This window comes from Gnatocerus cornutus, chromosome 4 (assembly GCF_029298725.1).
Source record: "Gnatocerus cornutus isolate USDA-ARS CGAHR chromosome 4, icGnaCorn1.1, whole genome shotgun sequence".
Classification (NCBI taxonomy): Eukaryota; Metazoa; Arthropoda; class Insecta; order Coleoptera; family Tenebrionidae; genus Gnatocerus; species Gnatocerus cornutus.
Window position 1 is genome coordinate 9,270,735 of NC_142236.1, and position 18,429 is coordinate 9,289,163.

General features: G+C 34.4%; 2 protein-coding genes across 2 annotated transcripts; one reads left to right on the forward strand and one right to left on the reverse strand.

Annotated features, from left to right (window-relative positions):
- Window positions 1-2,417: 2,417 nt before the first annotated feature.
- On the forward strand, window positions 2,418-4,600 carry LOC148176360 (uncharacterized). Its single transcript, XM_088035061.1, has 2 exons — window positions 2,418-4,513; window positions 4,570-4,600. The coding sequence occupies exons 1-2, from the start codon at window positions 2,418-2,420 to the stop codon at window positions 4,598-4,600; spliced, it is 2,127 nt and encodes a 708-aa protein (XP_087891187.1).
- A 12,034-nt stretch (window positions 4,601-16,634) lies between these two features.
- Window positions 16,635-18,210, reverse strand: LOC148176361 (odorant receptor Or1-like). The gene is made up of 5 exons (XM_088035062.1): window positions 17,442-18,210; window positions 17,297-17,396; window positions 17,141-17,245; window positions 16,938-17,093; window positions 16,635-16,891 (listed from the first exon to the last, which is right to left on the reverse strand). The coding sequence occupies exons 1-5, from the start codon at window positions 18,152-18,154 to the stop codon at window positions 16,841-16,843; spliced, it is 1,125 nt and encodes a 374-aa protein (XP_087891188.1). The 5' UTR covers window positions 18,155-18,210; the 3' UTR covers window positions 16,635-16,840.
- Window positions 18,211-18,429: the final 219 nt, after the last annotated feature.

The following is an 18,429-nucleotide window of genomic DNA, read 5'->3' on the forward strand; positions in this document are numbered from 1 at the left end:
CGGGAGTTCCGCGTATGAATAAGAATTATTCCACGAACCGCTCGCTCTAGAGCAGGGCGGAACGTTCCAGAGCTGGCGCTCGAAGCTTCCAGAATCTTCTCGTAACAATATGTAGGAAATTTTTGTTTTCTACCAACGTAATTCAACAGGTAGTGGACTTATAATTTTGAAAAAGAGTATACTGTTGTAGCACCTGTAGTATGTACCAGCAAGTACATTTCGCCTTTTTTGCGAAATTGCACTAGCACCAAATTGGTCAATATTTTAGTTTTCTTTAGCTTTCCGCTTGGAAGACACTGGTCACAAAGAAGCTAGTGCCAACTTTTGCAACTGTAAGGATCATGAGTTAGGTTTCCGTCTATTGATATTACACACTTAGGGGTCAATTTCAAATTATTTAGCGACGTCGCTAAAGGTGTTTGCGACGTAGCAACGTCAATCACATCACAGCTACCTTAGCAACGTCGCTAAATAGCGACGTCGCTAAATAACTTGAAATTGACCCTTAAGGGGTAGCAACGCCAATGACATCACGGCTACCTTAGCAACCCCTTAGGGCCCAATTTCAAGTCAATAACGCGTTGCGTTAACCCTGTTGCTAAGGTAGCATCAGTTTGATTGGGATTTCTAAAGCGCAACTCCATGAAATCGAGCACTTATCCTCAAATCCAGAAAAGTCAAATTGACATTTTTGGTCACTTTCAGTTCTGAAGTGAAAGTAACACTTCTTTGTATGCATGCAATTTTTGACTTCGTAGGAAACAATTTGGCTCGCAATTACGAGCACATTTTTGAAACATTTTGCATCAAATAATCTTGTAATAAAATATCAGTAAAGTCAGATTTCTAGTTAGTATTCTATTAAATCCTCACACTCTTCGGTCGTTCGGATTTAAACTGAGACTTTGTCTTTTAAACTGTCTATAAAACACCTAGTTATCCTAATAGCAACAATTACAAGGTATGGCTAAAACTAAGCAATATTTGTTAAAGACCGAATCATTTCAATAACTCGACTTTAAATATAATGTACGTTTAAAATTCCAAACATTAATTAGTGAAAAATTAAATGGTAGAAGTAAATTGTCACTGACAAAATGTTTTGTGGTATGTAAAATGTGTTGCCTATTTAAAAAGATTTGGCGTGAACAAATTTTTGGACGCTCAGTAATATACTTGTTGACTTTTTTTGTCAAGTTGTTTGGTTACATTAAAAATATTAGTTAAATAAAGGTATGTTTTGCTATTAAATACCATTTGATACTTATGACTTTCTTTTCGGCAGCAGTGTGAAATATGGCGAAATTGCCATTTTGTGATATATTGGAATGTCTAATGGCACATAAAGACGATGTAAAGAAGTCTGTCAATTCGTCTACCGCAGTCATTTGGAACGAAATTTAAAAAACCTTTCTAACAAAATTACAGCTAAGGCATTATATACATTTGTTCGCGAAAACAGGAATAATTGTTGGGAACATTTAGATCTAACATATGAGGATTTCTCAAAAAGACTTCGCCATATGCACGATAATGATGAAGAAGATGAAGAGGTGCAATTGGTAATGGAAGGATCAAATGGGATCAAATTAAACCTCTTGAGCATCAAAATCATCTACAAAAAAGTTGGACTGATGTACTTAGCAATTTGCTCCTTGATCAGGATTTGCATTGTATATGGGCTTTCAAAGAAAACTATTATAGCCATGCAACAAGCGCTTTGCGATTTCAAGGGCAGTGCAAAGAGTGTAAAGGTTTGATAAAAGGTTATGGAAAACTGGTAAGGAGTCCAGATTGTGCTGAAATTATGAAGATTTCTTGCGTTGTTAAGAATATTGACATTATGTTACATACTGGTACCAAGAAACGGCATTTGTCAAGGCAAAGACGTACCGTAGTAGGTAAACTTCTTTCAAATGAAGTTCCCGTCAATTATCTCAGACATAAGACACTTAAAACAATAGCAACCGATCTAGTACTACATTGCCAGTGCTAAGAAAGTGCAAGTCTGAATATCTTAACAAAAAGATTGTGGAGAAAACCAACATACCTAACGAATTTAAGTGTCCTATTCAACGACTTGTGGTCATGAAGTCCTGCGTTTGAGAATACCATACACCTGATTTCTATCGACAAATTTTTCATTCGCTGTTGGCCAAAAGAACAATTACTAATTTACAATTTGTAGTAGTTCGGTAGTGGTTCGCGCCAATGTTTAAAAAGGGTGGCACCACTGCGAGAGTGGGAGAGAGAATGATGGCGGTGCCGGTGTTCTAAAATACACGTTGTTTTTCTTTAAAAATGTTTTATTGTATGTTTGGCTGTTCCTGACCCTGAGAGAAGTCCCCCTACAATCTTCAGAATTGGGATAAAGGTAACCAAGATTATTTTAAGTAAACTACCAAGAAAAAGCCAAAATGCTGCCGAGAGACGTTGGCACGTTGGCCGAAGATGTTAAAAACGCCACACCCAAAGTAGCAAAGCTGTTGCACAATATTATTACCGGAGAAAATGCAAGATTGAGTCGACGTCAAATTTTCGAATTCGAAGGATTTGCGTTTGATGTGGATGGCGAAGAGTTTTCAGAGAAGGTGGTTGAGCATGAAAATTTGAATATTGGGGATTTAACGGCGGTATGTACGCTACTGAAGTTGAATTACGATGGGACATCACTGGATATTAGGAAAAGAATTATCACGAGTTTAGTTGATTTTGAGATGTTACGCAACAACAACGACGAAGTTGACGATGATGTAAGTGAGGCAGAGTCGGGGGGTGCGAGTGCGAGTGAGGTTATGGATGCACCAAACTTCACAATGTCATTTAGGGACGTTGAAGACAGCATGCCTAAATTCTCAGGTGATTATACTTATCCAGTGAAGAATTTCATTTCCGATTTCGAAGATATGGCTGATAATATGCGATGGGGCGCAAAAAATCGCTTTGTTTATGGAAAAAAGCTATTAACGGGCTTGGCTAGTTTGTTTATCGATGGGGAAAGAAACATCAAGACATGGGACGACTTGAAGAGAAGATTGCGAGCTGAATTTGACAAGAAAATTAATAGCGCTGAATTACATAAACTTTTAAGAGAACGCAAAATGAAGAGATGTAAAAGCACGCAGGAATATTTTCTAGTCATGAAAGAATTGGCTGCTAGAGGAAGAGTTGAAGAGGAAGCAGTTGTCCAATACATTGTTGATGGAATTGGTGACGATTATGAGAAGAAACTGTCGCTTTATGAAGCGGAATCGTATAATCAGTTAAAACGAAAACTTGAAGTGTACGATAAAGTAAAGAAAATGCGCCAGAGTTCCGTGAACACCGAGAGTAAGCACCTTACGCGTAAAGTGAGAGACAATTACTTTAAAAGTAACATGAAAGCTGAAGTGAGGAGTAAACAGAAAGTGTTTAAAAATGAAACCACGTGTTATAACTGCAACGAAAAAGGGCACATTGCATCGAAGTGTAGTAGGCCAAAAAGGGAAAGGGGTTCTTGCTACAACTGTGGAGAAAAAGGACACATGAAGAAAGACTGTACAAAGAAGATTGCTGAAACACAACTAATGGAGTTAAGTGGCAAAGAACATTTTGTTCCAGATTATTTATTGTTGGTTGAACTGGAGTTTGCTAAGGTTAACGCTATTGTAGACACAGGAAGTCCAATTTCGCTCATCAACAATAAAATCGTTCCGAATACGTATAAGTTGCGACCGCATGCTAGCAACGATAAATTTCGAGGTGTAAATGGTAGCGAAATTAACATCTTAGGAACAATAGAACAAAATATTAGATTTGAACAAAACTGCGATGTTCCAATTACTTTTTATGTAGTTTCAGAGAAGACCATGCCACATTCTTGTTTGTTAGGTCGTGATTTTATTGCATGCGACAAAATTGAAATAATGTTTGGAAAGGAATGTAAAGTGTTAGTTAAGGCTGCTGACGACTCAATGAAATCCCCAAATTATGAAATTTTTAATATTGAGATCAATCATGATTCAGACGAAAATTTTCACTTGAATGTAGATCCTGAAATTGATAGGGCATTTCAGAGACAATTGGCTGATATTGTCAAAAATTGCTATGTAAATGCGGAAAAGCCCATTGAACCTGAAACGAAATTAGAGTTGAAATTACAACTAATATCTGACAAATTATTTTCAGCAAAACCTAGAAGACTTTCTGTTGGTGAGAAAGAATCTGTTCAGCATATTATTAATGACTTATTACAGCGACAAATAATTCGTTCCAGTAATTCCCAATACGGTAGCTCTATTGTCTTGGTCAAACGGAAGTCAGGTCAATATAGGATTTCAGTAGATTATCGGGATTTAAACAAAATCAGCGCACGAAACGTTTTTTCTATTCCACATATCGAGGATCAGTTAGATGGCTTGCAAGGTAAGGTTTATTTTACTAGACTGGATTTGAAAGATGCCTTCCACAATATCAAGTTGCATGAAGATACGTGCAAATACACGTCATTTGTCACACCTATGGGACAATACGAGTATGTAAAAATGCCATTTACCAGGTTTATTAATAAGGTATTTTGGTCTTTGTTAGAACAAAAGAAAATTCAGATTTACATGGATGACATTTTGATTGCATCAAATACAATTGAAGAAAATTTGAAAACATTAAGAGAGGTTTTGGAAGTAATTGTCAAAAATTGTTTAGAGATTAGGGGTGGGATTTTGTTTCTACCTACGAAATATATCGTGGCATGATATAATTTCGTAGTTCGTTATCGTATTCGGTATTTTGTTTCTCTGCCGTGACAGATACGATGTGACGAATGACACTACATCCAGCCACGATAAATTATGCGCTGTTGCCACCTATTTTTCTCCGAAAGTGGCTAACTTAATTCTAATGTTTGACGTACGGTTGATAGAAGAATTTAAAAAAATACCGTTGGAAAATTTGTAGTGTTGAAAAATGGCTCGTTTTTTCCCATATTTACAAGCAGGTGATGGTCAATACCTGAGAGAAATGAAAAGATGGCAAAGAGAAGAAAATGATCCGTTTTTGTTGCCTGATATCCGGTAATTATTAATCCTAAAAATATTTTACAAAGTTAAATTTATGAATTCATAAATACTTTTTGTAGTTTTGTTGAGATGTTTCGCCTGAATAAGGACGTGATGGCACACATTATAAATGTTCTTGAGCCTCATATGCCCGCACCTAGTCGACGTCACGGTGTGAGCTCAAAGCTGCGAATCCTAGCAGTTATCCGATTTTGTGCCTGTGGGAGTTACCAGAGATGTGTAGGACAAGACGTTTTTGTTAATCTCTCACAGGCAATTAGCGAGGTGTCAACCTGCATTGTGAGACACCTTAGACATTATGTTAGTTTTCCCGAGCCTGAGGAGTATCTTGACTTAAAACATCGGTACAGTTGTTATGGAGTTTACATTACGTTTTTTTTTTTAATTTTGACTTTTATTTTGTAGACACATGCAGTTGTTCCGCATTCCTGGGGTGGTTGGGTTTGTAGATGGAACACATATTGCAGTTCACAACCCTGGAACTGAAAGGGCCCATCAGTTTTATAACAGAAAAAGGTTCTTTTCGAAGAATATACAAATAGTAAGACCCATTATGAGATTACATATCTTCTTTTGCAACTTACATTATCCTATAGACTTGTGATAGCGATTATCGCATTTTGTCCCTCAATGCTGCATTTGGTGGAGCCAGTCACGATGCTTTCGTGTGGCGCGCAAGCAACGTCGGCGAAATCCTGAGAGAGCGATTTCAAGAAGGAGACACGACTTCTTGGCTTCTGGGTATAAAATAAGTGTAAGTAACATTACCAAAAATATCACTTGTAACCATTTTTCACAGGTGATTTTGGATATCCGCTCAAGCCGTATTTAATAACTCCGGTAAAAAATCCAGCGGATAATTCTCCGGAGAGCAGGTTCAACGTAGCGCATCGCAGAGCCAGATGCACCGTGGAGCGGTGCATTGGAATCCTGAAGGCTCGTTTTCGTTGTCTGCAACGGGAACGGATTCTGATGTATTCCCCAGAAAAGGCTGGGACGATTGTCAATGCCTGTGCCATATTGCATAATGTTATGATCCGCCACAATTTGCCCTTGCCACATGAAGATCAAATTCAACAATTGATAGATCCTGATGAGAATGAAGAAGAATTGAACGACGACGGCGTGGAGAACCTCGATTTGGCACTTCAAACCCGTGCCAGAATAATAAACAATTATTTTAATTAATATCACTTCCTTATTTAAAGTTTTGCAGATAGAAATTGGTTTTTATGGCAGCGAAATAAAAATTATCTAGTCATTACCACAGCCCTCCGAGAGCTGACCGTACCCACAATAAATCATATTGTTCCGATATTCCACAGGGCCGGGATTGTTTACACGCTGAGAGTACTACCTGCGAGCTACGTTGTAATAGTAAGGGTTGGTACCATCATTCAACAGATAAAAGTGAAACGGCAAAAATTTGTCACAATAAATTCTGCTACAGATTAATGACGACAATATTTAATATTTCTAAATGCATTATCAGATCATTAAGAACCAATAATAAATATAAGTAGGTAGTCTAAAGTAGCTACATATCACATATCCAAAGATCAGACGGTATGAATGATCCAAGATTACAAAAAGTTACTTAGTTTTTCAAAGTAGGTGAATTTTAAAATTTTGCGTTAAAGGTTTATCAGATCACTTTCAATTGCCTTTTTTTGCTTATAAAAGCAAGCATTTCTTTGAACAGAATTTAAGTTTAAATGACATTAAAACATTAAAAAATACACTACAAAAAAAGAATTGTTGGTTGCTTTCTTCAGACTAATACAATTTCTCGCAACTTACACAAGCGCAATAAAAAATCATTATTCCATTCATCACGTGTGAGGTTGCTTGTTGAAAGAAAACGAAATTGTTGGTAAGTTTTTATTTATCAACAAATTTTGTAAATATATCTAAAAACTTTTCACTGGTATTCGCTAATCTTTCAAGCGCTTCGGCTTGGCGCTCCCCTATTTTGACCAGGAGACTGCGAAGACGGTTCGCCTCATCTTCTGCTTTTAGCAGCTTTTCACCCACGGTGTCTTCGGGCTTTTGGGACCGTCTTCGTTTGGGGGCTCTCCTGGCCTCAGGACTTGCCCTACTAGTGGAAGGTAATTGAGGGAGAGGATTTGGAAGCGGCTCTGGAGGAATCTACAAGACACGAATGTTATTGAGGGAAGGAATATTTCCTATAAAACAATTATTACAGTAGAATGTTCGATGGCACAACTTGGAAGGGCGGGGGCACAGTGTTGAGAGGCAGGTTCAACAAGGATGTTCTATAATACATAGGTAAATGTGAACAAAAATTAAACTCATCTTAATTATTACATGAATCTATTTAAGTAACCTAAAATATTATTTAAACTGAAATAGAATAATAGTTAATTGGTCCATTTGTAGAATTTGCAAGAATGGAACTTTCATGTGAAGACTTACCTGAGAACCAAGCTCTACAGTCTCATCGCCAGCATAGTCTGGCCCCAGGATTTGCAAAATCTTCAGATCAAGTTGATTTAGTAAGACTAAATCTGGATCTTCACTGGGGTCAGCACCTCCTGTTTGCCCCTGCTTTTTCTTCAACGCCATGGCTTTTGCTTTTGTCGAGGATTTCCAGTCCCCCCAGCACTAAAATTCATACAAAATTATTATGGATTTAAGAGGTGACCATACTAACCCGTTGCCACTGCTTTTTGTCCTTCCGGACCCCGCCAGACGCATTCAGTCTTTGGGTGAGTTCTTCCCAAAGGTTGAACACTCTGACGGGGTCAGAGTCGTGATGGCGAGCGAAAGCTAGGTGTTTAAGCATGAAGTCTACCATCAGGCTCTTTTGCTGAGGCAGTGGCTTTCCGGCACGTTGTTTTCCTTTACCTTTTTCCATCTAAATCAACATTCCAAACATTGTAGAATTGTTGATATGTTGTAATTTTATACGATTTTTACCTATGTTTGTTTTTAATTACAATTACCTTGATGGGTCTTTGTGTGGGCGAAGTGGCGGCAAAACTGGTTGATGAAACTCCCACAATGCACAAACGACGCTAAAAATTAATTAAATAACTCTGTCGGTTATTTCAAAAGGGTAAATCCACTCACAGAAATATGCAACGTTTTACCTACCTGCATTCATTTGCGCCTGCTTTCATACAATGATTCTGTAAATTTCAATGCAGGAAATACGTACGTTCATCTACATTTATCACCATCTTTATTAAAATTAATCCACATTTATATGTGTTATTTACCTTATTAATATTATGATAAAAAATTAGTGTTCAAATTAAAACAATTGGAGTAATTAAAACTGTTTGGTTGTCACCAAATGTAGCAGTCCGTGTGGTGGTTCAGCGTTTCAACCAGCGTGTCCGTCCGAATCGGAACAGAGGATTGTAAACCAAGGGTGCAATAGGATTTGCAAATTTTCTAACCGCAAAATATGATGCAATAACTCAAATTCCATCGTAAATCAAATTCTGTTCTCTCTAGAACGGACCGTGGAAATGAGGCTTTACAATCTGAGTTCAAATTATCTGTCAATACTGTAACATTTTCAGACGGCGGCACATTTTGACGTAGTTTCAACGCCAACTACAATGTTAGGTATATCTCTGTGTAGATGTTCGGTACTGATCTTTCAAATGGAAATTTTGAGACTATTTAGACCAAATGATGCCCTTGTGCTAAGTGGTTGTTGTCTTAAAATTGTAAATATAATAATTGATAATTTATTCACATAAATGTCTGAGGCCCGATTGCAGAAACGCGCATTTAACCCCAAACAAAAATATTATTCTGCAATCGAATTTGACATATAATCGTAGATTAAAACTTTAGCCTTGAACTAAAAATTTTAATCTACGATTATATGTCAATTTCGATTGCAGAATAATATTTTTGTTTGGGGTTAAATGTAGTCCGAGACTAAAATTTAGTTCTGTACTATAGCAAAGACTAAACGAAATATGGATTGCACAAACGACTTAATCTTGGATTAAACGATATAGTCTGAGACTAAACATAATCTCACAGGTTTGATGGATTATAGGACGGACTAAATTGACAGTTCAAAGGAAAATCTTTTAGGTTCTGTGGTTTTGCAACTTGTGCGAGCTGAAATAATGGCAAAACAATCTTAATTTCTTGTTGTGGCTCTAAAAGTTCAACTAAACATGATTTTTGGATGGTATTATGCGTTTTCAGGAATCAAACATAGGTGAGCTACAAGAGCTAGAAATCACGTACTCATATGTGGGGTCATAGTTACTTATTTTTTTGAAAATAAGCACAAATGTTGTGTGAAAACCACTGACCAAGCGGTTGTTATTTTCAATTTCAAATCAATTTAAGCATTTAGGGGTTGTTCAAAAATCGAAATTTATTAAGTTTGTTATTTTTTAACCGATTTTGTTCGTTTTAATAGCGTTTGAAAGAGAAAAAATCTCTAGACCAAATTTTGATCAAAGTTTTAATAGATGGTGAGAGTGTTTCTATACAAGATTTTACACTGGATTCTAGGCATAAATCAGCTGTCCCAAGCAAAAACACAATATCTGCTTTAAAAAAAATCAATGAACCTAGAATTAACTTATTTAAAACGCTTTCACAAATGATTTGAACTCTACTTTTGTCATTTAGCTGAAGATTTATAATTTAACTTTGTTATTTCTTCACCAATTTCATTAGTTTTTATAGCATTTGATATAGAGCAAAACCCTCTAAAATGGTGGTTTTCATTATAGAAGTAAGAGAGTAGTACAATTTAGCCGTTTAAAATGATAAACCTAATTGTAAAATAATGTACAGGGTGTAATTTTACAAATAAAAATTCATTTCTGTGATTTAAAAGTTTTGTTAAGAAATGTTAAAAATTTCGCTACTTCCCCAATAATTCAATAATTTGGTAGTTCTCAGTAGCCCCATAACCTCATATTAGCCGTGCTAGAGATCTCCAAGGAAGATAAATCTTATACTTACAGTAGTGTCACAGTTGGTAGATATTAGTTAAAACGACAATTCAAAACTTGCATTGCAATATTTACATAAGGAATAATTTTAAATTTAGATAATTTTTTAGTTTTCTAACCTGCAGTATCAATTATTTGCAAGTTTTGGGTCCATTCGTGAAATACATGTCAACAATGTGGTTCGTCTACAATCAAAAACGTTTTATCCTGGATTACGTAATCTTACCTACAAACCACGTTTCTGCAATAGGATCAAAATATAGTTCAGGACTAAATTTAATCCAAGATTTTATAGTCCGTTGTTTAATCAGCGTTTTTGCAATCGGCCCTGAATGTTAGGATAATTTATCATAATTGATGAAGCACATTGCCAATGTCGTAAGTATGTTTCTAAAACGTGAGTGATTAACTCAATCAACAAATATTGGTATTGACGTAAGAAAAGAATCTTTTTCACAGTTTCGAAGAAGACTCGGACAATGGACGGTATTTTAGTTCTTAGTTTAATTTAAGCAACCACTAAATTTATTTTTTAGATTCCCACTACTTAAAACTCTTGTAGTCATCCTTACTATTTCTCATACATTTTAACGTGCAATATTTCGTCCAATATAGTACCACACTGGGTATGTTGCTCTATGTATACTTCATACTAATTGATAGTGTGACCCCATTTTAGTTAAAGAATATACACACGTTGAGCGAAGAAATTAAAAAAAATGGTATTACTTACGCTTGACAATTGCTGACAGTAGGAGGTAACATAACGTTACTTTCAGTGTTTAGGGATGGTTTTGTGTTATTAGATGCATTTAAATGGAGTTCCTTGCAAATGGTATTTTTACTTATTTTCTATAAATTTTGCTAAATACATAAGGATAGTAGTGATAATTATATGTCATACCAATTGATAGTGTGGCCCCCATTTTAGTGTTAACTAGTATACATGAATGACCAGTGTATTGTATTGTGTTAGTAAAATTCATTAAAGTCGGTACTAATTGGGGTGTTTTGAAGAAGAGGGGGATATCGTGTCAAACGTCAATATGTCAAAATGGATTTGTTTACACTAACCTACAAACTTAAATTTATGAACTTCGCTGGCTCTTAAAAACTGCACTGTAAATTGAAAGTAGTTGGCAAAACACTAAAAAAGAGATTCCGGTCTTTTCTTACAGTGGACCGGTGCGTAAGTTGCCATTGAAGACTTCGCAATGATAGGTTACATCCGTTACATCTAATACGAAGAGGTACGCCCTAAACTCATCCAGGCTTTTTGGGGCAAGATTATATCAGATTAATGATTTCAAGATTTCATTATATCATTTTGCACATCAATGCAGTAAGTGTAAGAGTAGCGTGTGTGAAGAAACTTTTGTAGCAAAAACTGATTTGTAGCTTGGTTTAGAGTTAAAATTGACATCTATGCTTTATGCTTATTATTTATAAACTTCAAGAAGCGTGGTGTTTGCCTTTGACAACAATTCATTGCAAAAAATTTAACAATGCTAGAGTTTGAAGATTCCTTTAGAGTTTGACACAAGTAGGGCATTTGGTCATAAAGTTAATAATGTGTGCTAAATTTACGCAAATGCAGTATAGTTGCAAACATTCATGAAGTAAAATCAGACAGTTTCCAACTAGAGTGGTTAAGGTTAGAGCTAATTTATCAAATTTTGAATTTACTACTTCTTTGTGGACGAGTAGGCCAAGACTTCGGTTAAGATTTCATTCTAGTTTCACTTGCATCACTTCTCTTGTTCTCTTTAATTCTTTAATTAGGTGATTAAACATTCGTGTTTCAAAAACACAATAGTAAACTGCTAGTCGGCGAGATTCTATTACTTCACTGTTAATAACAAACAAAGAAACCACTTATTTAAAAATCATCCCAATTTTTAATAATATAACCTCATATTTTTGAAAGAATTCAACAGTTTTTAATGTTATTCTAACGCAAAATGCAAATGTCTCACCAATGTTTACAAATTTTGACGTTTCTGTCAAAATGCTGCCATGCATGTCGGCAACTTTTGGTGTTTAAAAATATCCCTATCAAGTACATTCCTCGACACAGTTTTTGGGTACAGTCCCAAATTTCGGGCCAGAATCAACCTTTGGACCTCACTAAGGTCTGATATAAAATATACCTATTAATTTTGACCAGTTTATACAGGGTGTGTCGTAAGTCGCGGATAAACTATAAATGAACCGATAAATAAATATGAATTCGAAGAAAACAATAAATTCACAAGGAATGAAGAATGCGAAATCTCTGAAGAATGGGACCGGACTTCCTGATGGTCGTTTTATTTTAGTTTAACAAAAAAAAAACAGAACCTTGAATACCCCAAAAAGTACGTCTATAATTAAACAATGTTTAAATACATAAAATATTGTTTTCCTCGAGAGAAACGGCACTTATTAAAATCAGTCCGAGCTGTGAAGAAAACATAATCTGACATTAATTAATTACGAATCCGTACTCTCAATTTACAAAAAAATACGAGTTTTTTAGGTCCCTATTTCGGTAAAAAAGAATGTTTTGAAAGGTAACTGGGGAATTCCATGAAAAATTATCAACAGCATTTTTTCTTCATAAACTGAGAATCTATTGTGTGATTGCATGAGTTCAACAGCAGATCTGCTTATCAATACTCGAGAATCACTATAAAATCAGGAGAAGTTAGACGAAATCACTAAAAAAATCAGGAAAAAATATTAGAACATCGGGGGCCAATCATTAGAAAATCAGAGAAAATCACTAGGAAATCAGGGTAAATTAGACAAAATCCCAAGAAAATCAGGGGAATTTGGACCAAATTACAAGAAAATCCGAGAATGTTAATCGAAAACACAAGGAAATCAAGGGAAGTTTGTCGTATGCCATTTTTGAAAAATATTAACTTCTAGGATTAATCTTTCTGGAAAATCAGTGTGTTAGTTTTCAGCAATTCCACACGAACTGAACCTGACACATTAAAAACTAAAACACCTCGCAGAAACATAATTTTGTTAAAAATCGAATATATCAATCTTAAATTAACCAAAACCATAAATGGTTGAATTGTTTGCTTCTTGATACTTTAAATAACCACCTTTTAACTCCACTTTCGTTCATCTATTTTATTTAAATTTTGCGCTCAACTTCACTTATCTTTTTTCACTCAAAATATAAATTTCAAGAATTTAAAATTAGTGGACAAATCAGTTTAAACTATTTACTTAACACATCAGATACTGAATACATAAAAAAGTAATTTCATAATTTGTTTTTGAATTAAAACTTTGTTAAGAAAATTTGTCACACCCGTGACAATATTTTAACAAAAGTTGGCAAAACTGGTTGAAATCTGTGGAGTTAAAAATTGATAATTTGTATACAAAGTAACAAATTGATAATGCAGTTTTTGCACTAATTAAAGTTAAAAGATATATTAGAGAAATACTGAAAATAAATGTCACGGGTGCGACAATTGTTAGATCGGACTTTCCAAATTTGATGATTTAAGGATTAAACATGTACACACAGTTGGTTTTAATAACTCTTAAAATGCTCACATGTTAAAGAAACTCTGGATGGTATGGGAGGCACAAATAAACGTATCGTTCACAGAAAGGTAATCAACAATTCTGCTAAGGATTTCTTCTTGAAAGCAAAAAATCAAAAATAATATAAATATTTTGTATACTGGTGAATTCAAAGTCAAAATATCTAAATCAACTAAGTAAAAATATTCAAACAATCAATACCAAATATCCAACAATACCTCATATTTTGTCCAAATAAAGAAGTTAGTTTAGGGTAGATGTAGGTATGTCTAGCGGGTATAAGTATACACTCGACCAATTTGTGAAACCGAAACTGGGGGCTGTGGGCGCCTTCGCCTGTGTAAAATATAACTTACTTTGTTCAAAATGTTACAAGCATTAATAAAATTAGTCTTTCTGCTACATTATTTTTATTTTTTAGCAACGTTTATTTAACAAGTTTTGCTTTGTCACGCCCGTTACAAATGTATGTCACACCCGTTACAGTTTTCTAAAAAATACAGTGCACAATTGAATTGGTTATTCTAATTGCAAAGAAGCTTAAAATGTGTGCCTATAGTTCATATTTTTGTGTACTAAAGGAGAAGGAATCTGACTTTTGTGATTCGCAGAAATATAGAAAAATGTTATTAAAAACAATAAATTTAATTTGTACGCGTCACACCCGTGGCATCACAAATTAATTTCCTGCTCTATTATCTGCAATCGTAACTTAACAAACTTTATTTAGATAATTTGCAGCACTTTAACCTACCTGATAACAGTGTACTTCTGCTTGAAAAAGCTCTTAGTCGTAAATAAATTAAAATAATATTGTTATTTTGTCACACCCGTGACATATGGAATTGCTGTTTTAGGAAATCACTATGAATCAGAGGAATTCGTTACAAAATCAGGTAAACTATGACGCAATACAAAAAAACAAACAAAGTTAGACGAAATCGATGAAAAATTATTAAGAACATCAAGTGCATTCAATAAAAAATTGGTAAATGTCAGACGAAATCACAAGGAAATCAGGGAAAGTTAGGCGAAATCAAAAAGAAATCAGGGGAAATTAGCGAGACAATACATAAAAGAAAGTTAAGTGTGTGCCATTTTTGATGTCATCAATAAGAATAAGAATTTATATAAATTCGCGAGATTTTGTTGTATCTTTTTTTCTGGGTATGATGTGGTGCCCAAATGAGAGACTATGCCGTGTGTCATCTATGTATTTTTTCTTCTTTATTGTAATAGAATTTGCAATGGGTTCAGAAACCACGAAAGACGAAGCCTGTCTGATTTATGAATTTTCTGCGTGGTACTGTTAAATTTTTAATAGCGAAGCCCGTTGGTTTTTAAAACCTTTTATATTTTTTTTTGATTATAAAAACTTTCAGGAAAATCCAAATTTTGCCATGCGTAATTATTTGTATCAGAGTTTCAAAAAACGAAAACCACAAAATATGAAGTTATCTTAACACTTTCTATGCTAAATGTTAAATGACAAAATGCAATTAACTAGGTGGCCCTCGGAATTCTGTAGAACTCGGTTTTTTTGGGAACCTAATTTTCCGAGGCCATCTTTGTTTCATAGTACAACAAATAATCAATCTCAAATTAAAATTCAACGCCACGGAAAAGCGAAGTTCACGAAAAAAGCGACATCTTCAGAATTCCGAGGGCCACCTAATTGAATTTAATATTGTTTGTCGGTTCGCGCCGTTGGAATTCTGAAAATTTCAGTTCCTGTGAAACCTGTTATACCTTAAAGTTATGGAACAGAAGGAAACGGTGATTTAAAAGTACCCCTCCAAATATCATTTTCCGAAACACCAACCCACTGATAATACCATTAGTTTAAAAAAATATTTGATTTTAAGTAACTTCTGGACTTTAAGATGCTGCAAATTGGTATTTATTAAATAATATTTACTGATGGGGCTACAATTAAGTACTAATGAAATTAACAAAATACTCAAGTCTCTCTAAATTTCTGGACTAGACGTTTGCAAATGTAAACAGTGCGCATTTTATATGCCAGAATTACCAAAAAGGAAAACTTATAATTTAATTATGTATGTATAGATAGTTGCTAAATCTAGAAAAAAGAATTTATTAAAACTACATCTCTCTCTCAATTAGTTTTACATTATTATCTAACAAATCTAAGTCCCTTAAATAAAACAATATCTGCAGTGTTCTTAAGATATTTACATGCTTTAATCTATAAAATGATAGGCACAAAAATCTTTTAGAAATAATTATGTACTTCATATTATACAGGGTCCGGCAACACTTGTGTTCACCTCTAAAATCGTCGTTAATTTTAAAGATAAAGTTTTAGAAATTTGCATACGCTCATAACTAACAAAGCTCTAGAAACTAACGCAAAAATTTGTTTTTTATCACGGTTTGGTTGAGGTCGCGACGCCTAAGAAGTATAATTTTTAGCGATTTTTGAGCTTTTGCGCAAATTCATTTTTTTTTTACATAACTGTAACACAAATATCTGAGTTTTTATTTTAAATCTAATGCAAATTGTGTTTAAAATTTGCGAAAATTATGACAGCGCAGTGGCACACCAAAATTTCACTAGTCACTTCATTCACTCTTATAAAGGTTAATTTTGATTAACACGAGCATGTTGCCACTTTATGAACATCAGAAATCGTTAATTAACATCGACAAAGCGACAATTTCACCAGGTAAGACTTTTGTTACAATCTAAAGCGAACCAAAAGATAGATGTCATTTTTGACACAAGGTGTTGACAGATGGGTGTAAACGTAGTTCCCAATTTTAACGTAATGAATTTTTTTTTCAAATTTTGAAGTAAATTTGCATTGAATCTAAAATGACAACTCAGATATTTTTAATACATTTATATTGAAAAAAAAAATGAGGGGTGATATCACAAACCCCCACAATTAACTAAAAATTAAATTTTTAAGGCGTCGAGGCGCCAAAACTATCAGTGATAAAAAATTTGCCAATTATAAACGTTATGCATATTTTCAAAAATTTATCTTTAAAATTAAAAACGATTTTGGGAGTGGACCTAAGTGTTGCCAGACTCTGTAAAAGTTAATATTTTCCTTTACAAGAGTGTTTGTTTTAAGACTACCCATAATTTAGAGGAATTAAGAGAGAGAAAGTGAAAAAATTCTACTGTCCCTATTACAAAAATAATAATTATGCAAAATAATAACTTACATTAATATTAAGCGTTTTTTTAGTGTCTCTAATTGCTTGGTCATTTTTAAAGTCCCATTTTCATAACACTTCCTAGCTAAAGTTGTGCAAAACGGCAAAATACGACCACGCAGTCCTCATAATCTGCAAGTACAAAATGTATGACGATAATCGTATCAAATTCACTTACCCTCATGAACGTTTCCAATGAAAGATCAAACAAACCATAAGCAGTAAACACAATCGGTTTCTGAGCCCGCTGTATAAAGAAAACAATGTCTTTCTTGAATTGCTCGGGTTGATTTGTCCAATCAAATTCGTACACAGCTGTCGAAATATTACTACTCTAAAATGAAAATGGATATCAAGGTTCCACAAGATTATAAAACGTACTTTAAATAAAACTTCATTTCCGATCCCGGTGAACATGATAATCTGCATCGTGAGAGCGATTTCGTATGAAGCATCAGAGGCGAATTGACTCGTCAAGACTTCACCCTAAAGATAAAATTTTTAGTTAAATGAATTACAAAGGAACCTAGATAATACCATACTTAGACGAAACATAGTAAAGGCTAATGACACCGAGCTGACAAAAAACTGAACGAAAATGAGGAAACCAAAGGTCTTATTTAGATATTTCGTAAATCTAAAACTTAATTTAAAAAAATAGTTTACGCATGAAAAAACTTACTTTAAAATCTCCTTGTGCTGTTTGATACACTCGCGAAAACCTTCGGAAATGTTGTCCTTTTCATGTAATTTCCTTAGATTGTCACACAAAATATCACACTGGATTCCAGTGAACATTATGAAACCATAAACTAAAGTATCAATGTTCAAATTTATGGTGGAGAAATAAATAACCGACAAACTCTGATGAATGTATGCGATTTCGTACACGACCGGTCTCTTAGGGTCAAATGGATACCACGCAAGAAACGGTAAAACATAATTTTTGTAAGTTCCATTTAGAATTGGTAAAAATATCCATAAAGAAAGCGTTATTGATCCCAGTACAAAATAAACCAAAACCAACCTCTTCCAGAGTTTTAGACTCAAGTCTCCTTGAAGTTTTTGAAGTTGGTTCTTCGGGAGAAATACTTGTTTGTTTACATTATTCATCAAACCTTTTACTGTCTTCATATTCGTGAGGATAACATAGATTTTCGACAATATGCCAATGGCTGGTATAAGAATAAAAAATATCGCTGCAACTTCACCCAACTTGTCGACGTAGAAGATGTCGATAACGTGGATCATGTTAGGCAAAGCGATGAAGCAAATAAACATAATGCCTGAGTAGAGCGTGTATAAGTCAAATTTGTAAGTGATTTTAGGCCACAGACCCAACACATGTAGCACAAAAGTCAATTGTTGGTTGCTGAGATCCCATTGTGCGCTCATTTTAAAACACAAAAACAACACACGTTTAAAACTTTAACACTATAGACGTCCGCACACTTTAAATTCGAAACACTGAAAGCTGCGAGAGATGCTACTCCTTTACCTTTATATACCAAGGCTAGATATTGATAAAATACTGACTATAATTTTCTGTTCACTCTCATAGCAATTATAATTTTATTATTAATACTTCTCTTTTAAAATGTGAATTTCTTTTTTCTAAGACAAATATAAATTATATGTTTTAAAGAAATGACGTGGAAATTTATTATATA